Below are 20,465 nucleotides of genomic sequence, written 5' to 3'. Positions count from 1 at the left end.
CGCTAACGAAACTGAGACCGAGAATCCAAAAACAAAATATGTACAAACTGTGTGCTTAAGAGAATTTTTGCTGTTTGTGCTAGATTGCTCCCAGATTTAAAAAGTGTGCTCCATCGCTGCTTTAAAATATTAATTTACATCTGATCGATTTTCATGGTCAAGTTATTCAAAGAGTTCCCTTAGTGAAGCTTAAGCTCAGCTTATGAATGGGGGGGTCTTAGCAATCGTGTCATAACACGTGTTTAAAAAATTATTATATTCATTTAGGTCATTAACCATCATAGAACCATACAATTTATTCCAATTACGGGTACGCTTGGTACTGCTAGAGAATGCCCAAATATTCCAGCACCAACACCACCAAACAATCTCACACATTCGCATTTAAATATTTAGCTATTGAAACCTTTGTACTTATTTATCTACGAATCATTTAAGGGACTGTAAATAATTGTACGTATTGCATAAAATCTAATCTAATATTTATGTAAAACTTCCAAATAAAACAACTAAATCGTATGCGCAAAACTCACATAATATTTATCACTCCTCCGCGGGTACCAGGAGATTGAGACTGGCGCTGCTGGCTACGCTGCCAAGGAAGGTCTCCTCGTCGCCACGCACCGAGAGGGACTCCCGGCCAGTGCAGACCTTCTTCTCCCGTATCATTGCCGCCCGCTCCCAGCGCGAACCCTTGCAGCTTTTGCAGCTCTGCTTAGGCAACTTAAAGACGGTGGTGGTGCGATTGCCGCAATCCTTACATTGAAAGAATCGCTTCTCGGCATCGACTACCTTCAGGGGATGCCTCTCCTGCTTACAGCGATCGGCCGCCGAGAAGGCGGTGTACTTGCACTGCTGGCAGATGACCGCCTTGCAGGGCATTTTGAAGGTACCTAGCATTTTCTCTTCCATGGCCTCCTTGCGTTCGAGCTTGTTGAAGTATTCCTCCTGGGCCTCGCGCTCACGCATCTCTACCAGATTCGTATGCGACGACGTGGCCGCCATTATCCGCTCGATACGCGACTTGCGCATCAGCTCGCGCTCGTCCTCGTCGATCTTTTGCCTCTTGGCGCTGGTGGAAAACTTTTCGTTTAGGTCATCGATGGCTCGCCGCTTGCCCGTCTCTGAGCCGCGAGTAGAGTTTGGATTGACTTTCTCCAGCGGCTTCTTTTTCAGCAGGGCAGCCGCTCTCAGCTTTGCGCTCGCCGCTTGTCGAGCACCGATGTTGACCTCAAGGCTGAAATTCTCGCTGCCAGAAAGTTTGGGCGTCAAGTTGGCATCAAAGGAGAATCCGCGATTCTTGAACTTGTCCGGCACGCTGCTGGGGGTAGTTGGTGTCCCGGGGGTTGGTGTAGCTTTAGCTGTGGGTGTGCCCGGGGCGACTCCACCGAGGACATTGCCTTTGGACTCCTTCTCGAATCGATCGTTTTCAGCTTTCAACAGACGCACTCGCTCGAGATCTTGAAGCCTTTGCTTTGAAGAAGCCTCAACACCCCCGGCCAGCCTGGATACGGGACCACCTCGTTCTGCGTACGGCACATTCTGTGGTGTGTCGGTCCGAGGCTTCGCGACATGGTCAACGGTGTGGGCAAAAGGCGAAACATCATAGCCAGCCAGCTTGCTCAGACGATCGCGTTCCTTAGCGATAAGCTTTGAGCTTTTCTTGGCCGGAACGGCCGTGAACGATTGTCCTCCATAGAAGACCTCCGTTTTGCCTAGGAAGGCATGAATGGATTAGAACAGTCCAAGTATTGACAATGGCAGCTGCACTTGCTACTTACCCAGCACTTTGTTGCGCAGCTCGTTTAGACCACGTCCCGCGGTGGCCGATTGCAATTCCGAGCGCCTGGACATCTTTCCATATTCAGCCTTCACGTGGAACACACAATAATCGCATTCGGACAGATTGACAATGGCTGTGCACTTGTCTCCGTTCTTCTTGTTTGCCCGACAGGTGCCCAGATCTTTGGACTGACCAAGGATCATAACCTTGTGCGACGAGTCGATGGAGAGGCAGGCCACATCGCTACTGCCTGCCCGCCTTTCAAATATGGTTGGATTGAGCACAGCCAGACACATGCCCTCGGCAGTTTTCCACAGCGTCTTGTGGGCCTCCTTGAAGAGAAATATGGAAACCGTCTTGACCTCGCCGCGCAGGTCCGACAGCTTCCAAGTGGAGTATGGATCACCTTTCTTCGTGTTCTTCACAGGCTGCTTCGAGACCAAGGCGCCAGCCAAGACCCAATCCTTGGCCAGATCGCCCTGCTCTATGTGATATGCCACGCCCGAGAATGGCACAGCCTTACGTCCTCCCATGCGCTCCTGCAGCAATGTGCTGGAGATCAGCGGATTGATCATCCGCAATCCGAACACGGGATCCGTATAGACCGCCGAGACTGGTTGCTGTGGGGTGGAGGGATTGGAGGCGGCTGCTGACACTGGCCTTTGAAATGTACTGCTCGCTGGGCCCTGGCGCTTTATGGGATTGTGTGGATTCTTGAGCGGCTGCGGCGTTGAGCTAATAAACTTGGTGGTCTTGATGTCTTGATCCACCTCCCGCGCCACCTTCGACTCGTGGGCGCTTTCCCGCTGCTGTTTGAGCGTCTTGTTGATATCAGTGCCATATTCGTTGTACTTCCTTTCTAAGAAGTTCTTCACTTCCTCGTCATCGGATGAATCGAGCTCCGGCTCTTTGGGCGTGGCCTTGTCATCTGCCGTTGATTTTGCGGCGGGCTTCACGGTCTTCTCAAAGCTGAACGCATTGGCGAAACTGCTGTCTTCCCGCAGCCGTGGTGCGGCAGCTACCGACTTTGCTGCTGGTGTTGGTGCTGTCTCTGCATTATCGTTTTCCGCCTCGCCCAGCAGTTTTTCCAGTGCCAATATCTCGTCTTCCTCATCGATGCTAAGGTCTGGCTTTGATACATTTGCTGGACTCATTTGATTTGGTCTGCCTACTATGCAATCACGTTATTAATAAAAACTTTCTGAAAAATTCCAAAACGAGCGCAAACTAAACACTTTTGGCGGGCTAAGTGTGGCTGCAACACGCTCACGCTGAAATACCAAAAAAAAATACTGTGTCAGTACAGCTGTCACGATGCAGATGCAGTTGTTTTTTTACTACTAGATTTAAACAAAATTTGATTCCTTTCCGTAATAAACACAATAATTCGTTTTCATATATGGAGCACACACAAAATTTAACGTTATTTTTACTGTAACTTAATTTAATAGGGCAAATCAGTACGTTTGGTGTGAATATTTGCGAAAATCCAGGTATATTTTTGCACTCAAGATCCGGTCATACTGCTCGTCAAATAAGTCATCTTTCGGCGTGAAATCACGAAAAAAAATTGCGAAAATTGCAAAAAACACAAGCAAAAGCGGCCCGAAATCGTTGCCGTCAAAGGGCCCGAGCCTGTGAGAATCGTTTAAAGTACATTTGCGGCGCGAACGCTGTCCAGAAAAGAGAAAAAGTACAAAAAGAGTGCATGAAAAAAAACAGGGGACCGCTAACAACGGATCTCTCACCTAGTGTTTAGGAATAAAGTTTTCCACTAATTTCCCCCACCCCACCTGATCATTAGTGACTTCCTGGGCCACGACTCTGCGACGACGACATTGAGCAGGTAAGGATCCCAGCCCTGTCCCCATCTACCGCTTTTGTCACACTCCACCGAGCGCACCTTCAATTATTACCATGCGGCGCAGCATTTGCTTTTGGTCCCACCACCTACACGACGCCCATTGCCCACACCACACCTCTCTCCTCCAGTGCATGTGCAATCTCCGCTTTAACCACATCGCCAAGCCAGGCCAGGCTATTACATTGCCCATTTTCAAGCAGATTTATTTGCAAACATCTTTCTCGTGGCCATTTTGTGGTTATAAGCGCCGCTTCAGGCGGTGGCGGGCCTACCTCTGCCGTGTGTGTCGTCTCCATACCTCACGTGTGCTTGTGTGTGCTTGCGCGTGAGCATGTGTCTGTGAGTGAGGGCCTGTGCATTATATTAAGTTACAATTCAGCCACGAGGTTGTTGTTGTTGCTGCTGCTTCTTGATAACCTTTTGCATGTTGGCCTTATCAAATGTATTCCAGCGAGAGCTTTGTCTCTGTCTCTGGAGAAGAACAGCAGCACTCGGCTTACATCACAGCAGTAGCAGCAGCAGCCGCAGCCGCAACCAAGTGACCTAATGCTGCACCACCTTTGGCCCCAAGGAGTATAGTTTGGTAGGGGGGATGGGGACAGGGCTAAAGACGCAGAGTTGCCAGAGAATAATAACAAAAAAAAAAATCAAAAGATTTTCGATTGGCGATGATTGCAGTTTCGCTTTTTCACATTTTTTTGCACACACATTTTCCCTGCGCATATTTTCTTTTGCTCTTGCCATTCATCGGCATATTGCCCCACTCCCTGTTTTTCGTTCTACCTCGCCCCTGTCAACCCAGTTTCCTCTCTCTCTCTAGTGCTCACTCACTCGCTCACTCTTGCTCTTCCTCTATTACGCTCTTTCGGCATTTTTGCGTTCTGCATGTCATCTGTCGCGGTCAGCAGGCGGGCCACCCCCTCCTCGCTTCCTGCTCCTCCTGCTGCTGGGGGCCAGTGTATAAGTTTTTATTTGAAACATAGGAACAAAAAGATATATATATATATAATCAGATTGCCGTGTCATCCATATCCGCCACTGCCCCATCACCAGCTGCTGGAGGAGTGAAAATCATTTAGTAGACTAGCGACGCCTCTTGCTTTGTTTGTTTTCTGCCTTGGAGTTTCCACTCGACACTCCACACACCATACTCCGCACTGCACTGCACTGCACCCGTCCACTCGATGCCCCACTCATAAATTCTGTGCACTTTTCACTTTTCCATAAACCGGGCTGGCCCTGCCTCTGATGGTAGAAAATGAATGGAAATGTTTGTTGTCTATCGTAGAATTGTGTCGTGTCTGTGTCGAGTCTCTCCCTTCTCTCTGTTGGATGCACTGCGTCGCGTCTGCCCTGGCTTTCTGCATGTTGAATGTTTCTACGAGTGCTCCACAAGCTATTACCGGTATGTGAGCGTCTCTTCTAGCCCCTAGCCCCAACTCCCAGCCCGCTTGCAACCTTGTAGTCTCTGCTTCGATTACAGCCTCAGATCTGGTGCATATAAAGCGCCCAGGGCAATGCTAACCCAGTGATAGTCGAGATCTGATAATCACATCGAACACTTCTTCCAATCCTCCTTTCCATTTTGCAGTGCTGCAACGATAAAGAAATGAATTCAGGCATATTTCTGGGCACAGCGGAGAACGGCCTGCGGCACGATAAGATTGTTATACTGGATGCGGGAGCACAGTACGGCAAGGTAAGAGTCAAGACATTCCTTTGTTCCACATTCCGTACTCAAAATATTTCTTGTTGCTTTACAGGTTATCGATCGCAAGGTGCGGGAACTGCTCGTGGAGTCGGATATACTGCCCCTAGATACACCAGCGGCAACGATACGGAATAATGGCTATCGGGGCATCATCATATCCGGCGGTCCCAATTCCGTGTATGCCGAGGATGCGCCCACGTACGATCCGGATCTGTTTAAGCTGAAAATTCCCATGCTCGGAATTTGCTATGGCATGCAGCTAATCAACAAAGAGTTTGGCGGCAGCGTTCTCAAGACGGACGTCCGGGAAGATGGCCAACAGAACATTGAGATTGAGACCTCGTGCCCGCTGTTCAGGTGAGCGAAAGCCTAGAGAAACTCCCAATCCGATGGCAGCAAAAAGAAAGTGTTCAAATCGATTAAGCTTAATTGAATGCTGATACAATGCTGCCAGAATAATCTTTTAAGCCAAGAACAGTTCAGTTTAGAGCAGTCTATAAACTGATCTACACGTGGCCTAACAATAACTACCATTTACTGTAGATTTTGTTTCTTTTATTAATGTGGAAATCCGTTTTCTTACAGCCGCCTCAGTCGCACACAGTCCGTACTGCTCACCCACGGGGACAGCGTGGAGCGAGTGGGCGAGAAGCTAAAGGTGGGGGGTTGGTCAACGAACCGCATCGTCACGGCCATCTACAGCGAGGTGTTGCGCATCTATGGCGTCCAGTTCCATCCAGAGGTGGATCTAACCATCAATGGCAAACAGATGCTATCAAATTTCCTCTATGAAATCTGCGAACTAACGCCAAACTTCACAATGGGCAGCAGGAAGGAGGAGTGCATACGGTACATACGAGAGAAAGTGGGCAGTAATAAAGTCTTGGTAGGTTGTCCATACCTTAAAGAATCATTTAAACCGTAATCCCCAATTGAAATGTCTTGCTATTTGCAGCTCTTGGTCAGTGGCGGTGTGGATTCGAGTGTATGTGCAGCCTTGTTGCGCCGTGCCCTATACCCTAATCAAATAATTGCCGTGCATGTAGATAATGGTAGGCATAATCATTCGTTTAAAAGATAAACTCAATGGAATATATATTTATCCAATGCACAGGTTTCATGCGCAAGAACGAAAGTGAAAAGGTGGAGCGTTCGTTGCGCGAAATCGGCATCGATTTGATTGTGCGAAAGGAATGCTATACGTTCCTCAAGGGCACCACGCAAGTGAAGCGACCCGGCCAGTATTCGGTCGTTGAGACGCCCATGCTCTGCCAGACCTACAACCCCGAGGAGAAGCGCAAGATAATTGGTGATATATTCGTAAAGGTGACCAACGATGTGGTGGCCTTTCTGAAACTCAAACCCGAAGAAGTTATGCTCGCCCAGGGCACCCTCAGGCCGGATCTAATTGAGTCTGCATCGAATATGGTCAGCACGAATGCAGAAACAATCAAAACGCATCACAATGACACGGATCTGATTAGGTTAGACAGATCTCTACACCTGATCCTTTAACATCACGTAACAATCGGAAACCCTTTTTGCAGAGAACTCCGCAATGCGGGACGCGTCGTAGAGCCTCTGTGCGACTTTCACAAGGATGAGGTACGAGATCTGGGCAATGATCTGGGTCTGCCACCAGAGCTAGTCGAGCGACAACCCTTCCCAGGTCCCGGTCTGGCCATCCGCGTTCTGTGTGCCGAGGAGGCTTACATGGAGAAGGACTATTCAGAGACTCAGGCAAGTACCAGCCGCTCAATCAACACTCGATCACAATATCTAATGCACTTTTTTTATAGGTAATTGTGCGTGTTATTGTGGACTATAAAAACAAACTGCAGAAGAACCATGCGCTCATAAATCGAGTGACGGGCGCCACCAGTGAGGCCGAACAAATAGAGCTACTGCGCATCTCTGCCAACTCAACGATCCAGGCTACCCTGCTGCCCATCCGGTCTGTGGGTGTGCAAGGCGACAAACGCAGCTACAGCTACGTGGTGGGGCTGTCTACGAGTCAAGAGCCCAACTGGATGGACCTGCTCTTCCTAGCAAAGATCATACCGCGTATTTTGCATAATGTCAATAGGGTTTGCTATATCTTTGGGGAGCCCGTTCAGTATCTGGTCACGGACATAACGCACACAACCCTCAATACGGTGGTGTTGTCGCAGCTCCGGCAAGCCGATGCCATTGCAAATGAGGTACGAGAATCCACAATCCATAATATCCGGATTATATGATTTTAGATTATATTATATTATATAATTTTATATTTTTAGATTATCATGCAAGCGGGCTTGTACAGGAAAATCTCACAGATGCCTGTCGTTCTGATACCCGTGCACTTTGATCGCGATCCCATCAATAGGACGCCCTCCTGCAGAAGATCGGTGGTTCTGCGTCCCTTCATAACGAACGATTTTATGACTGGAGTGCCGGCTGTGCCTGGATCAGTGCAACTGCCATTGCAAGTAAGTGTGGGATCTTTACATACTCGAACTCTTGATACAGGATTGATTTGTATACTTGTTCTTTAATAGGTCCTTAATCAAATGGTGCGCGACATAACCAAGCTGGATGGAATATCGCGGGTACTCTACGACTTGACCGCCAAGCCGCCGGGTACCACTGAGTGGGAATGATGCGCTCAAACCAAATCTTTCAACAGCCATTTCATAGAAATAGAGGAAACAATAACAGCACCAGAGAGGAGCAGCAGTTGCAGCCGTACTATGCGGGAGCTTCAGAGTAGGAAAAAAGCAAATGATCGATCGAACGATCCGGTTTTGCCTCCTGAGGCAAAGCGACGCTTGGTAGCTGATCCCGACACCGATCCTGATTCTGATCCTCCCCCGATAGAGAGCTGCCTTTAAGAGAGAAACGTGAAACGAGCGGAGAGTAACTGAAGCGTAAATACAACTATATAGTTCCCGCTTTTGAAACAACAACAAATCAGGTTCTTAATATCGATAAATGTTTGTAATTAATGCGGAATTAAGCAAAACAAAAAGGAAAGGCAAACTGTTTGCCCCACCCCCCCCCTAAAAATACTAATTATGTACATTTGCATGTTTTCTTCCTTTTATGAAAAGGAAATGCCTCTCCCCTCCTCTAACAAAAAAAAAAAACACGTAAAACAAAACAATTAAATTACGCATTTTTAGTTATATACATAAAGAAATATATATGATATATATATAGATATGATATATATATTCGTACAGATATTAAATAAATACAAAATGGTCCCAGTTCTGAAAGTTGTAACAGCAGTGTGTTCCGAGGCAAAAGAAAGGCATGTGTTTGCAAAACAGAAAACGAAAAATATAAATAAAACAAACAAATTGTAAGAATATAGAAACAAGAAATATATGGTAAGCTAAAATTATGAATTGTTATAAAAACGTCTATATTTAAAGAATGGCAAAAACACCAGAAACAACAATAAAAAAAACCCCGATTACGATGATACAAGAAAAATGTAATAAAACGAAAAGGCGATTTACATGCGTTTAATATTTAATCATGGCACCGCTGACAGTCCTTTCCCTGCTTTGGTCCTATGGTGAGGCTGGAGACTAGTTACTCTATTTAATAAATTTATATTTTCCAAATAATAATGTATTAAGAACACCACAACGGACCTTCTATAGGTCCAAGTGAGCTTGGGAGGGTTTCATCACTCTCCCAGGCTACCGCCTGAACCTAATGTATTAAGATCCCATCCAAAACTATTTTCCAAACCGGCAGAGATTTCCATAAGTTGTACTGCAATGCTCGTTGAAGTTGTCGAAAATGTCAGCTTCATCATCATCATCGTAAATGTCGTAGGTACTAATAGAGGCCCGCAGACTAATCCCACTATTGTGGGATTTCTGTTCCCTGGCTTGGTCCTATGGGTAGGTTGGAAAGTCACCTTTCTTTAAGTAGTCTTTTTCTGTTCCTGTTGCCGAAACCGAAACCTATTTCAAGGCTTTGTCAAGTTGACATTCTATTCTTGTATCCCTGGTCCTATGGGTAGGCTGGCAATTCTCTTTCTTCCAGCAATGTTTGCACCTTGCGAAAGGCCTCGGGACTGAGTACATAAGGTGAGCACTTGTTCCTTAGGTTTTCCAATGCCTTCAGCTTGCGGGCATACGATGTCAGACCTGTGCTGTCAGACAACAGCATGAAGCATTCCGATCTACGTGGAGTGGACTATAGGAAGAAGATTCTGACTTATTCAATTGTAAAAAAGAATTCGTTCCAACTTACAGTCTTTGTGCAAAAGGGAGATTTACACCATTTTCTGTCAAACATGTGATTTAAGAACTGCATTTTATCCCCGTATTGCAGTTTCGGTGCCAGATCTATATCCGGTTGGAACTTGGCCGCCTGCTGTTGTATACGCTCCAGTTCGACACTATAGCGTAGCTTGTACATCAAGTTCTTCCATTGCTCGGCATCTGAGCCTTTCTTCATCTTTCCGGCAATCTCCTGCCAGACCTTCTCCCTCAAGGGTAAATTGAAAAAATCCGTATGGCATTGATGCCACAGGCATTCGTGGTCTTTATACAGAGCAATCAGCTTGAGATATTTCATCATTCTACGCGTGAGCTCTGGAGACTTCACAGTTATAGGTGAGGCGGTTGGTTCGATAGGTGCGGAAGTGATTCTCTTGGGAGCACCAACATGTCGATGACAACTCATTTTTCGGGTTGAGAATTTTGACTATTGCTAAAAATAAATCGAAATAAAAAAAAAAATAAAATCTATATCTAATCCATCTATAAAAGAAAAAAAATTGTATTTTGACATATATCGTTTTTTTTTCGATAATGTTGTTTAAAGTCTATAACCTTTTGTACTTTCAACGACTCTTAAATAACGCTTTATTATACAAATCAAAAATTACAAGTTTTTAAGGTAAATCAAAAGGTTTAAAAACTTTTCCAAAAAATACTGGCCGTGAAATTCGAACCATTCTTGCTATTATGCTTTATTTTCCAATAGTTTATAATAATATTAACTCTTTGGTACCTTCTTAAATCGTATAATTGATACAATTAGTTAATCCTGTGTGAATAAAGTTTAGTCAAGGACAGGTGATGCGATTATGATGATTATTGTCCGATTTCGGGTTCAAATAAAAGAGTCAGTTCAATACGTATATTTACTTTAAGTTTTATTCGCACTTCATCGTCTTCATAGTCGTCGCAATCTGCAGATCTGCTCAGACAAGTTCGCAAAACATAATCAAAATCGATATCGAAGGAAACATTGCAAAGCAAGAATTACAAAATAATAATAGTAATAATAATAATAGATGTTTGTATAATTATAAGTATGTATATAAAACTCTCTCTAATTCTCGCTCGGTTACATGTTCATTCACTTTTTAAAATAGCACAAAAATCTATAAACAATTTGAAAAAAAATTGAATAACAATACCATAAACTTGATTGCTTGCGTTGTGTGTCTGAGTATGGGTCTACACCTATCTGGTATCTGATAGGATCGGGTAAACAGAATCGTTTTGGATACGGGGGGATCTTAAGTAAGTTCAAGGTGCGCCATTTATTGGGCGGCCAGCTCCTTCATGCGGTTGAGAGCGCTACCAGCCTTGAACCATCCAATCTGCAGGTCGTTCAATGTGTGATTTAGCTTGATCTTATCGACCTTGTCGCCGTTCTTGATCTCGCAATCGACGGGCTTGCCGGGCGCCAGGTCGTTCAAATTGAGCAGGGAAATCTTGCTTGTGGGTTGGATCTATTAAAAAAACAGATCTTGATTATTTTTGGCACTTCAAATCGAATGGATAAGCCCCTCATACCTTATCGTAATCAGCGGCATTGGCAAAGGTCAGTGGCAGAAGACCCTGCTTCTTCAGGTTGGTCTCGTGGATACGGGCAAAAGACTTGACAATGATGGCACGGCCACCAAGATGACGTGGCTCCAGAGCGGCATGCTCGCGGGACGAACCCTCGCCGTAGTTCTCATCACCGACGGCCACCCACTTGACATTGTTGGCCTTGTAGTCGCGAGCCACATCGGGTACACCGCCCCAGGAGCCATTGCGCTGGTTCTTGATGTTGTTCATCTCATTATTCTCTGCATTTGTGGCTCCAATGAACATGTTGTTGGAGATGTTGTCCAAATGGCCGCGATACTTCAGCCAGGGACCAGCCGCCGAGATGTGATCAGTGGTGCACTTTCCCTTGACCTTGATCAGCACGGTAAGATCGGTCAGATCCTGGCCGTTCCACTTGTCGAAGGGCTCCAGAAGTTGCAGGCGCTGCGACTTGGGATCCACAGCAACCGAAACAGAGTCGCCAGACTGTGAGAAAACATGAAAATGTAAAGGAAAAACCAAACGGGCACAGAAATCTCAATGGATACTCACTTTTGGGGGAGCGGTGTAGGTATCCTGACCGGGATCGAAACCCTTGGCGGGCAACTCATCACCGAACGGGGCCTTCAACTTGAACTTCTTGCCATCGGAGCCGGTAAGTTCATCCGTCAACGGATTAAAGTCCAAACGACCGGCAATCGACAGGGCGGTGACCAGCTCGGGACTGGTCACAAAGCAATGGGTGGCCGCATTGGCATCGTTACGTCCGGTAAAGTTACGGTTATACGACGTGACAATGGTGTTCTTTTCGCCCTTCTTCACATCCTGACGATCCCACTGGCCAATGCAGGGCCCGCAGGCGTTGGCCAGCACAGTACCGCCGAATTTGTCGAACACCTCCGAGATTCCATCTCGCTCAATGGTGGCACGGATCTGCTCCGAGCCGGGGGTCACATTGAAAGGTATCTTCGACTTGATGCCATGGGCCATGGCATCCTTGGCAATGCTGGCGCAACGGCCCATATCCTCGTATGAGGAGTTCGTGCAGGAGCCAATCAGACCCACACGAATGTCCATGGGGTAGCCGTTCTTCTTGGAGTTTTCCCCAAGCTTGCTGATGGGATGGCCCAGATCGGGGGTGAACGGGCCATTCACATGCGGCTCCAGGGTATCCAGATTGATCTCAATCAGCTCATCGTATTCGCAGTTCTTGTCAGCCGTCAAAATCTTTGACTGGAACTTCTGGGCCTCGGCGGCAATGCCAGCACGTCCGGTGGACTTCAGGTAATCGCCCATGCGCTTGTTGAACGGGAACAGCGAAGTGGTGGCACCGATCTCAGCACCCATGTTGCAGATGGTGGCCATTCCCGTGCAGGAGATGTGGTCAACGCCCTTGCCGTGGTACTCAATGATGGCACCAGTGCCGCCCTTAACGGTCAGAATGTCGGCCACCTTCAGGATCACGTCCTTGGGGGACGTCCACCCACTGATCTTGCCCGTGAGATGGACACCAATCACCTTGGGGCACTTGAGCTCCCAGGGAATGTCGGCCATCACATCGACGGCATCTGCGCCGCCCACTCCAATGCAGAGTCCACCCAGACCGCCGCCATTGGGGGTGTGGGAGTCAGTGCCGATCATGAGGAGGCCGGGGAAGGCGTAGTTCTCCAGAATGATCTGATGAATGATACCGCTGCCTGGTTTCCAGAAGCCCAGCCCATACTTGGCGCAGGTGCTGGCCAGGAAATCGTAGACCTCGCGATTCAGATCCTTGGCGCGGGCCAAATCCTTAACGCCACCAACCTGCGCTTCGATCAAGTGATCGCAATGCACCGTCGAGGGCACGGCCACTCGCTTCAGGCCGGACGAGATGAACTGCAGCAGAGCCATCTGGGCAGTGGCATCCTGCATGGCCACGCGATCGGGACGCAGGCGCAGATACGAGGTGCCGCGCTCAATATCCTGATTGGCGGGATCATCCAAATGCGAGTACAGCACCTTCTCCGACAGCGTCAGCGGGCGATTGAGGCGACTGCGAACCACATCCAGTCGCTGGTTCAGCTTCTCGTACGGCATGAAGACGTCCGAGTCGAACTTGGACAGGGCCACCTTCGAGGCCGAGTAGCAGGAGGCATGGAACTGGCGCACCATCGCTGTTTCGCTGACAACATTTTTGCCCAGCCTGCACACCTGAAAAACCAGATCAAGATCGTACATCGTATAATTAGCACATATTCTCACTAAAGTCAACAACCGGGACAGTACAGTGCAGCCTCCATCCGTCTGCTTTCCCTACCGACTGGTTTATTATCAAATCGTTTGGTTGGGGGGGACACTGTGCTTGTTTCTTTTTTGATGGATTCGTTTAGAGCGTAATAAACACTAGATTAACATGTCACGGGCCCTCTCAACATTAATTTGATTGAAGCCGCGTTATCAAGGAAATGTCTAAATCGTAATTAAGAGCCTATATTAGATAGGTGCTTGATAAGGGTTTGATCTACTAAATACAGTAGAAGCTATAGTCGATCATCAATTTGTGGCTTCATGCAGACGACAAGTATACTCTTGTTGTACAATTCTCGAGCATTCTCTTGTTCAGCATTCGCTTGTGCGTCTCGAGTTGACCATAAAGATGCCGCGTCAATAACATGTTAAAATATAATATATTATAGTATCAAAATTAGCTCAAACTATTGCCACTTTCCAATGCAAACGTATTTTCTCATGTAACCAGCTTTACAAGAGGCTCAAGAATTAAAATATCTCAACTCTATCGTTATATCGTATCGATAATCCCGCGATCGTTCCGCTGTCGCGTAATGTTTGGGGAATTGTTATTTATATTTTGGAAAAATTCACATGCACAATGTAGCTGCAAGTATATCTTGAAAATCTAAAAAGTGGATGCTATTAACTGCTCGTTATGTGGACAGCTGATTGTATATTCCAGATATACATACTCATCTACATGCATACACACACGTACACATTTGCATAAGAGTCACGGGTTTTGCTACTATATTTTATATTGTGCAAAATTATTAAGATCAATGAACTGGCACAATGAATCTATTAAATAATACACATTTATATACAAATGATGATAAGCTTTTAATAAATATATACATATGTAGTTATGTACTAGATAAAAATGTATATTTATCAGATAAACGAATGATAAATCATTTCAATATATGTATGTAATCCAATTTACATATAAAAGCAAATATCACCCGATTAATTTGTACATTGTTGCAACATTCTAGAAACCAAAAGAAAGCCAAACAAAATGGAAACTGCAATGCAATTACGTCGACAAATAGGGTCATTAACTTGTTGGCAAGCCACAGACAGTACAGAACACCGTACAGTGAAGCCTTTGCAAAAAACCATTGCCGAGCGCGTGATACAATTGCTAAGAAACATTTAATTGAAGCTATATTTAGTTGTAGGCATTATCTTGAATGTAAGTAAACCTGTCACAGATAAGACGGACCGACCGGACCCAAGATATATGCTAGCGAATCTCCTGGTTAAATAACCCACGGCAGGCAGCGCAACTATTATGTAAATGCAAATTATAATAGATCCAAAATGGTGTTAATTGAAATGCACCGCCCACTGATGCACCAGCCTTTTCCAACCAAGAGATGCGTTTGTAGCTTAGCCATGGAGTAGGGACGGCAGGGGATAGGAGGGAACGGATGGGAATCACTATCACAATGTACCTCGGTGTTAGGTAACAACTTTTGATTTCGTTTTTAGGTTAGAAAAGAACTGAGCAAAAATATTGGCCACTTTTCCCCATCCTAAAGATCCTGCACATGAATACGCATGATTTTTCACGTATTTTTTTGTTATTGCACTGTTCCTCCAGTCTTGATAAAATTTGATTGGGGTGTACGTAGGTTTAGGTTTCTATTGGAAATTCGCACGATAGGCAGGCAGAACACAAACGCGCGGCAATCAACGTACCTGTGCCTGGGCACTCATTAGTCTCGCAGCCATTATTTCGCGTTTATTTGCCTAATATGCAAGTACGTAGAGAACACGTCGAGATTTGATTACAGCACAAAAAGTTCCAAGTTCAAGCCCAGCCGCGTATCAAAATTTTCAGCCCTCTCAGCCGGAAGATTTTAACACAACAGAAAACAGACTGCGAACCGCGGATGCAGTGGGGGTCCCGCCAGTGTGCGAGAGTTCCACCCACTTAACCCACATTTATTTAAACAGGTGACAAACTTTAGTTAAACCGTGGAAAATAATACTTCTTGCAAATTATTCTTGTAGATTCATCTTTTCGTTACTTCGAAAAAAATTACCACGACATCTTTCACCTGAACTTCGGTAAAATTCTTCAACCTTCATCTCTTTGTTGGAGTGTATTTTAATACCTACTGGTCGACAATGGGTTAATCGTACGCTCGCTGGTGCTACCCATTACTGGCCCGTTTGTTTGCGTAGGCGGGCGGCCCATTTCTAACAACTGTGCGAATAATAAATAAGTAAAACACTGGGAAACATGTTTGTTGAAGCGCAGTCAGAGTCAGCCAGGGACAAGCGCCATGTCAGAGCGTCGTGGGGTTCAGGACATACCCGTGGACTACCAGCCAGTGGCCACACAAGCAGATCACATTCCATCAACCTCATCCTGCTGCAGGCGGCCAAACTGCAATATTGTCGCGCGAGATGAGCGAGAAGTGTGCTGCTGTGGTCACGGGTACATCATACCAGTTTTCATACTGTTCGTTCTTGTGCTGATAGTCCTGCTGTTGCCTTGGGAGACCTTCCACCGCAACGAGGGGGCAGACGCAAGCACCCCTGGCCCAGTTGCGGCCGCGTTTCCATGCCAACTCCAGCTGGTGGAGAGCCTGCCCACAGGCCTCAACTACAGCGGCAGCAACCACCCTCAGTTGATGGTGATGACCCTCAGTACGTTCGAGGCCTGGCAGCTGCTGCTGGGCAAGGCAAAGACCTCTGTGGACATTGCCGCACCCTACTGGACGCTACGCGGTGTCGGTGTCAATGACAGCAGCAGCACTCAGCATGGGGATCAGCTCTTTCAGCGCCTGCTCTCCAACGGCGATGCGGGTAGGCCGAAACTGCGCATACGAATCGCCCTGAACCGCAGCCAGGAGAGTATCTGGCATGCGGACGCCAGGATCTTCTCCAACTACGGGGCTGCCGATGTGGTGGCAGTTGAGCGGCTGCGCGGAAATTTTTGGATTGTGGATGGACAGCACTTCTACCTAGGCAGCGCCAACATGGACTGGCGATCGCTGAGCCAGCGCAAGGAAATGGGTGTTTTGGGGCAAAACTGTCCCCATCTGACCCGTGATCTGGGGAAGATTTTCAAGGCCTATTGGTACTTGGGCAGCAACGATATGCCCAGCTACTGGCCCTGGATCTATCACACGAACATCAATCAGCGGCGACCATTGCTGCTAAATGTGAACATGAATTACACAATGCACGCCTACATCTCCAGTTCACCGCCTCCGCTGGCGGCCTCAGGGCGTGCGCATGAACTAGATGCCGTCCTTAATGCCATCGACAAGGCGACGGAACTCGTCTGCATTGCTTTGGTGGATTATTATCCATTATTGAGGCACGAAAGCCAGGTAGAATATTGGCCGCTTATAGATAATGCTCTGCGCAAGGCTGCCGTCGAAAGAGGAGTGGTCATCAAACTGCTCATATCCTGGTGGAAGTATTCCGATCCAAGCGAAGATCACTTTCTACGCTCGCTGCAGGCCCTCTCCCAGCTGAGGGAAGAAGTCGACATAGAAATTGTGGGTGAGGCATAAAATTGACATCAGCATGAACTTATCTTTCTCATTTTGCAGCGCCGCTTTGTGGTTCCCACCACAGAGGCTCACGAAAAGATCGCCCACGGACGTGTCAGTCATAATTCCTACATGGTCACGGAGGATGTCGTCTATATTGGAACCTCCAGCTGGTCGGGGGAGCAATTCACTTACTCGGCTGGTGTGGGACTAGTCCTCCACGACATGGTATACAATAACAACAGTCTTCGCACAGATTTATTAGCTGTTTTTCATCGAGATTGGTTTAGTCCGTTTTCGCTGCCACTGAAGCACAATTTTCGGATTTAAATACGTCCGCCTTACCTCTGGCAGTTTGCAGCACTGCCCAGTCCAACAGCTGATAATGTCATAACAAAAGTAGGACCTAACCTAAAAATTCCTTCACCCAAATCTCAATTTAATTTTATTTTCAAATTTGAATAAAAACAAAACAAATCAAAAAGCAGCATGGCCCAGAAGCCGACGCGTGATATATTTGGTATTATTTTCAAAAACTTTTGGAATTCGTTGCGACCGCGCCAATTCCGCGGCAACTACATTGGAGAGGATTATTTCGGCAACAAATACTTTGAGATTCCGGCAAACCCCGCGATTGGAAAGCGCAAATCCTCGCGTTGGTTTGAGCCGGCAGACAAGGATGCGTTCGATCAAGAATTAACCGCCGAATGGGAGGCCTGGTTGCGGGGACGTCGTGAAGAACCCCCGACGCGTGAGGAGCTGGTGAAAAATCTACAAATTATGGACATGAAAAAGCGAAACGCGGCCGAGCTGGATGCCACCTATGCAAAGGCCAAGGATGAGAAAGCAATGCCGAAGCAGGTGGAGGGCCAAACCATTGGCACGTTTCCCAAGTACAAAGACTACGAATTCATACCGGGACGGGATCCACCAGAGAATAAGTAGCTTAGGGAAGGGATACATATTTTAAATGAATTTAATGTGTAAATATATTAATTATGTAGTTTAATGCTCTACCAATCATTCAAATCCAAGTCCTTAACTATGTCAACAGCCGCCCCGGCCTCGTCATAATCATCGGCAGCTGCCTCCTCCGTTGGCTCTGGAATAACAGCCTTGGACTTTTGGGACTTCGCCACCTTGATCTTTTTCTGCTTGGGCTGCTCAACTTCCGACTCGTCATCATCGTCGTCATCCATTGGGATGTGCGGACCACCCTCATCATCCTCAGAGTCGGAGGGGAACAGCTCCAGCTCGCCGTTTTCGTTGCGCACGGGCACTCCCGTCTTGGCCGCCGGCCGCTTCAGCTTCGGCACAGCGTAGTCAGAGTTGATCTCGTCCGTTTGAGCCGCCTGGCGTCGTTTCTTTGTCTCGTGTGTCTTCAGCCAGCTGGCATAATAGATATCCAAGGGTGTGCGCTTCAGCCGCAGCTGCTGCTCCCAGGCGGCCACAGCCTGGGCATCCTTCAGGTCAAAGGTGACGGTGCTCTTGCTGCGCTGTTGCTCAACGAACTTGCTACTCTCCTGGATCTTGTCGAGCAACTGTTTGAGCTTTCGCGTGTAATTGGAATTGCGACACTCCTTGAGATAAGCCTTGATGGCCATCACGGCCGGCACAACCAAGTCGCTAAAGGCCAGCGAGGCCGACTCGTGAGCGAGATATTCCAACAGCAAGGCACACACCTGCTCGATGACCTCATCGCGGAAGCCATTCTCCGCCAGCTGGCCCTTGTTCAGCCTGAGGACGCAGGTGAACTGCAACGGCTTCATGGACACCGTCGAGTGTTTGCGATTGAAGGTGTTGCTGCGCAGCACCTCCACAATCAACGGCAGCACCGGTACATAAGTCTGCGTCTCCTTGGCCAGAGAAATCAGTGTCTGCAGGCAGTGGAAGCGCAATGGGAAGTACTGAGCCGTCGGTATCAAGCGGATGACTCCCGTGGCAATGGTGACCAATGGATAGACCAGAGGCTGCAGCTGCGGCTTGTTGGTGCTGGCGCCTAGCAAATCCGCCCACAAACGTAGGGAATTAATGAACTGCCAGTTATACACGGCCTGGAAGCTGTCCTTCTTTTTCAAAATCACCGCATTGCGCAGGTGAATGGCCAGCTGGCGGATGTAGAGGAATGCATGCTGATAGCTCACGTTCAAGTCCAAGGCGAACATCTCTACCAGGGAGCGGCGCATAAAGTTGATGCCCGGCAATGTGTTGGGGGAGACAAACTTGGAGTTGCGCACGTAGGCCAAGTACATGGCCTTCAGGACATGGTTCAGCATTGTCCCCTGGAAGACAGAGAGAGATAGAGAGTATTATTTTCCAATTTCAGTCCGGTGAGAAGGGGTTTCTGTACGTACTTGTTGGTTCCGGGTAATCTTCAGGATGCAGAGAAAGGCCAGCACGCGAACAGTTTCATCGCCCGTGGCCCAGAGCACAATCAAACGCTTCAGTATGGTCTTGCCCAGGGCCGTGAAGGGGGCGACCATGCCAGCCATCTGATGCAGATGCTTGAGCAGCACGCCCAGTATATTTGCGCTCGATACCTGCTCCACGAGGCGTATCAGATCGGTGAGGTAGTAGCGCAGGCAGCCGCGCACCTTGACCCACTTTTTGTGCTTGTGCAGCGGCAGGCTGCTGTTGGGCCTCACGCCCAGCACTCGGATAATGGCCGGCTGCAAGTGGAGCACGCACAGCTGGATGACGCCATTGAAGGAGGCTGCTCCGACGACTTTAAAGGCGGCAGCATTCGGCTGGTTCTCGCCGCCGTCTGCCCCATCAGCGGAGATGCTGGCCAGGGCCGAGTTGAAGGCCTGGATCACTTTGCGCACAATGTCAATGGATACGTTGGTCTGACCCAGCTGCTGTTCCCACTGACGCAACAGGTTCAGGGTGACCTTTTGAGTCCCTCCGACAGCAGCAGCTTCATCCTCGCCCTCGCCCTCCTCCTCAAAGTCGCTCTCATCACTCGCCACAGCCAGATCGTCACTGGGCTTGTGGTACTTTTCCTCGTTCTCCTCGTCGTCCCCGCTGTCACTGTCGGCGTCCTTTTGCGCCACCGCTTCCTTCTCATCTTCGTCCTCGTCTTCCTCGTCGCTATCCAGCAAATTGAAATCCAGCAGCTTCTTGTCATTCGTCTTGAGAAACTCGTAGAACTCGGGATCTATCTGCTTAAGACCCTCCAGATCCTCTTTGTGTGATTTCTTCGACCCCTTCTTTGCGGGCTTTACATTTTTTGAAGCCACCAATGGTTTCTGCTTGGATTTCTTTGCGATAACCTTTTCATCTTTGAGCTTTTCTGCTTTTTTCGCAACTGTCTTTTTGTTGGTCTCTTGTTTGGGCTGTTTTTTACTGATGCCAGCCTTGGGTTTGCCAAAGGATTTCACTTTCTTCGCTGCCACCTTCATTTTTTGAGAGCACAACTAAAACAAAATGCACGTGTGCCGCCTATTCGGAGCTGCCACCTGCCACAAAAGAGTGCTGCCATCGTTTT

At 47.6% G+C, this 20,465-nt stretch overlaps 7 protein-coding genes and 1 non-coding gene across 12 annotated transcripts in view; 4 read left to right on the top strand and 4 right to left on the bottom strand.

Moving 5' to 3' along the window:
* The window catches only part of Mcm10 (minichromosome maintenance 10 homolog), a 29,981-nt gene extending 26,334 nt beyond the window's left edge, over window positions 1–3,647 (bottom strand). For 3 of the 4 annotated variants that reach the window (XR_004469572.1, XM_033380989.1, XM_001357454.4), the window contains exons 1-2: window positions 1,782–3,647; window positions 534–1,715 (exon numbers count right to left, since the gene is read on the bottom strand). Coding sequence is in view for 3 of the 4 variants with exons in the window: in XM_033380989.1 (XP_033236880.1) it covers window positions 544–1,715; window positions 1,782–2,937 (2,328 nt within the window). In the remaining variant the exon portion in view is untranslated. Of the gene's footprint in view, window positions 1–250; window positions 1,716–1,781 lie in introns of those variants that run through there. The other variant, XM_033380988.1, reaches the window with a different exon arrangement.
* Window positions 3,648–5,033: 1,386 nt separating this feature from the next.
* Window positions 5,034–8,863, top strand: bur (GMP synthase burgundy). The gene is made up of 10 exons (XM_001357455.4): window positions 5,034–5,052; window positions 5,239–5,346; window positions 5,411–5,715; window positions 5,944–6,244; window positions 6,314–6,410; window positions 6,473–6,842; window positions 6,906–7,098; window positions 7,158–7,559; window positions 7,638–7,829; window positions 7,899–8,863. Exons 2-10 carry the CDS (start codon window positions 5,257–5,259, stop codon window positions 7,998–8,000), a joined length of 2,052 nt encoding a protein of 683 aa, XP_001357491.4. The 5' UTR covers window positions 5,034–5,052; window positions 5,239–5,256; the 3' UTR covers window positions 8,001–8,863.
* On the top strand, window positions 5,748–5,884 carry LOC117184285 (small Cajal body-specific RNA PsiU2-38.40.4). The gene has a single exon (XR_004469613.1). It is a non-coding gene; the product is annotated as a small Cajal body-specific RNA PsiU2-38.40.4 (non-coding RNA).
* A 373-nt stretch (window positions 8,864–9,236) lies between the features above and the next one.
* LOC4818178 (uncharacterized) lies at window positions 9,237–10,138 on the bottom strand. Of its 2 annotated transcripts, none has more exons than XM_001357456.4 (2): window positions 9,613–10,133; window positions 9,237–9,555 (listed from the first exon to the last, which is right to left on the bottom strand). In XM_001357456.4, the coding sequence occupies exons 1-2, from the start codon at window positions 10,045–10,047 to the stop codon at window positions 9,370–9,372; spliced, it is 621 nt and encodes a 206-aa protein (XP_001357492.3). In that variant the 5' UTR covers window positions 10,048–10,133; the 3' UTR covers window positions 9,237–9,369. The 2 variants fall into 2 exon arrangements, with proteins under 2 accessions (XP_001357492.3, XP_033236883.1); XM_033380992.1 differs by having other exon boundaries at window positions 9,458–9,571; window positions 9,613–10,138.
* Window positions 10,139–10,501: 363 nt separating this feature from the next.
* mAcon1 (Mitochondrial aconitase 1) lies at window positions 10,502–15,336 on the bottom strand. Its single transcript, XM_001357457.4, has 4 exons — window positions 15,168–15,336; window positions 11,742–13,379; window positions 11,172–11,675; window positions 10,502–11,107 (listed from the first exon to the last, which is right to left on the bottom strand). Exons 1-4 carry the CDS (start codon window positions 15,198–15,200, stop codon window positions 10,916–10,918), a joined length of 2,367 nt encoding a protein of 788 aa, XP_001357493.2. The 5' UTR covers window positions 15,201–15,336; the 3' UTR covers window positions 10,502–10,915.
* Window positions 15,337–15,469: 133 nt separating this feature from the next.
* Window positions 15,470–17,465, top strand: LOC4818182 (phospholipase D3). Its single transcript, XM_001357458.4, has 2 exons — window positions 15,470–16,984; window positions 17,039–17,465. The coding sequence occupies exons 1-2, from the start codon at window positions 15,758–15,760 to the stop codon at window positions 17,306–17,308; spliced, it is 1,497 nt and encodes a 498-aa protein (XP_001357494.2). The 5' UTR covers window positions 15,470–15,757; the 3' UTR covers window positions 17,309–17,465.
* On the top strand, window positions 17,364–18,007 carry LOC6903583 (NADH dehydrogenase [ubiquinone] 1 alpha subcomplex assembly factor 2). The gene has a single exon (XM_002132415.3). It carries the CDS (start codon window positions 17,468–17,470, stop codon window positions 17,921–17,923), a length of 456 nt encoding a protein of 151 aa, XP_002132451.1. The 5' UTR covers window positions 17,364–17,467; the 3' UTR covers window positions 17,924–18,007.
* Noc2 (Nucleolar complex protein 2) lies at window positions 17,937–20,460 on the bottom strand. Its single transcript, XM_001357459.4, has 2 exons — window positions 19,333–20,460; window positions 17,937–19,260 (listed from the first exon to the last, which is right to left on the bottom strand). Exons 1-2 carry the CDS (start codon window positions 20,377–20,379, stop codon window positions 17,992–17,994), a joined length of 2,316 nt encoding a protein of 771 aa, XP_001357495.1. The 5' UTR covers window positions 20,380–20,460; the 3' UTR covers window positions 17,937–17,991.
* Window positions 20,461–20,465: the final 5 nt, after the last annotated feature.

The sequence above is a fragment of the Drosophila pseudoobscura genome, chromosome 4 (assembly GCF_009870125.1).
Source record: "Drosophila pseudoobscura strain MV-25-SWS-2005 chromosome 4, UCI_Dpse_MV25, whole genome shotgun sequence".
Taxonomy (NCBI): Eukaryota; Metazoa; Arthropoda; class Insecta; order Diptera; family Drosophilidae; genus Drosophila; species Drosophila pseudoobscura.
The sequence above is the reverse complement of the archived record's forward strand: the minus strand, read 5'-3'. Positions and strand labels throughout refer to the sequence as shown.

Coding starts and splice junctions, on each gene's coding strand:
- bur (XM_001357455.4), top strand. CDS start 5,257: ATGAATTCAGGCATATTTCTGGGCACAGCGGAGAACGGCCTGCGGCAC. Junction 5,347..5,410: donor CGGGAGCACAGTACGGCAAG/GTAAGAGTCAAG, acceptor GTTGCTTTACAG/GTTATCGATCGCAAGGTGCG. Junction 7,830..7,898: donor CAGTGCAACTGCCATTGCAA/GTAAGTGTGGGA, acceptor GTTCTTTAATAG/GTCCTTAATCAAATGGTGCG.
- LOC4818178 (XM_001357456.4), bottom strand. CDS start 10,047: ATGAGTTGTCATCGACATGTTGGTGCTCCCAAGAGAATCACTTCCGCA. Junction 9,556..9,612: donor CTCCCTTTTGCACAAAGACT/GTAAGTTGGAAC, acceptor TTCTTCCTATAG/TCCACTCCACGTAGATCGGA.
- mAcon1 (XM_001357457.4), bottom strand. CDS start 15,200: ATGGCTGCGAGACTAATGAGTGCCCAGGCACAG. Junction 13,380..15,167: donor TAATGAGTGCCCAGGCACAG/GTACGTTGATTG, acceptor CTGGTTTTTCAG/GTGTGCAGGCTGGGCAAAAA. Junction 11,676..11,741: donor CCTACACCGCTCCCCCAAAA/GTGAGTATCCAT, acceptor GTTTTCTCACAG/TCTGGCGACTCTGTTTCGGT.
- LOC4818182 (XM_001357458.4), top strand. CDS start 15,758: ATGTCAGAGCGTCGTGGGGTTCAGGACATACCCGTGGACTACCAGCCA. Junction 16,985..17,038: donor AAGAAGTCGACATAGAAATT/GTGGGTGAGGCA, acceptor CTCATTTTGCAG/CGCCGCTTTGTGGTTCCCAC.
- LOC6903583 (XM_002132415.3), top strand. CDS start 17,468: ATGGCCCAGAAGCCGACGCGTGATATATTTGGTATTATTTTCAAAAAC.
- Noc2 (XM_001357459.4), bottom strand. CDS start 20,379: ATGAAGGTGGCAGCGAAGAAAGTGAAATCCTTTGGCAAACCCAAGGCT. Junction 19,261..19,332: donor AGATTACCCGGAACCAACAA/GTACGTACAGAA, acceptor TCTGTCTTCCAG/GGGACAATGCTGAACCATGT.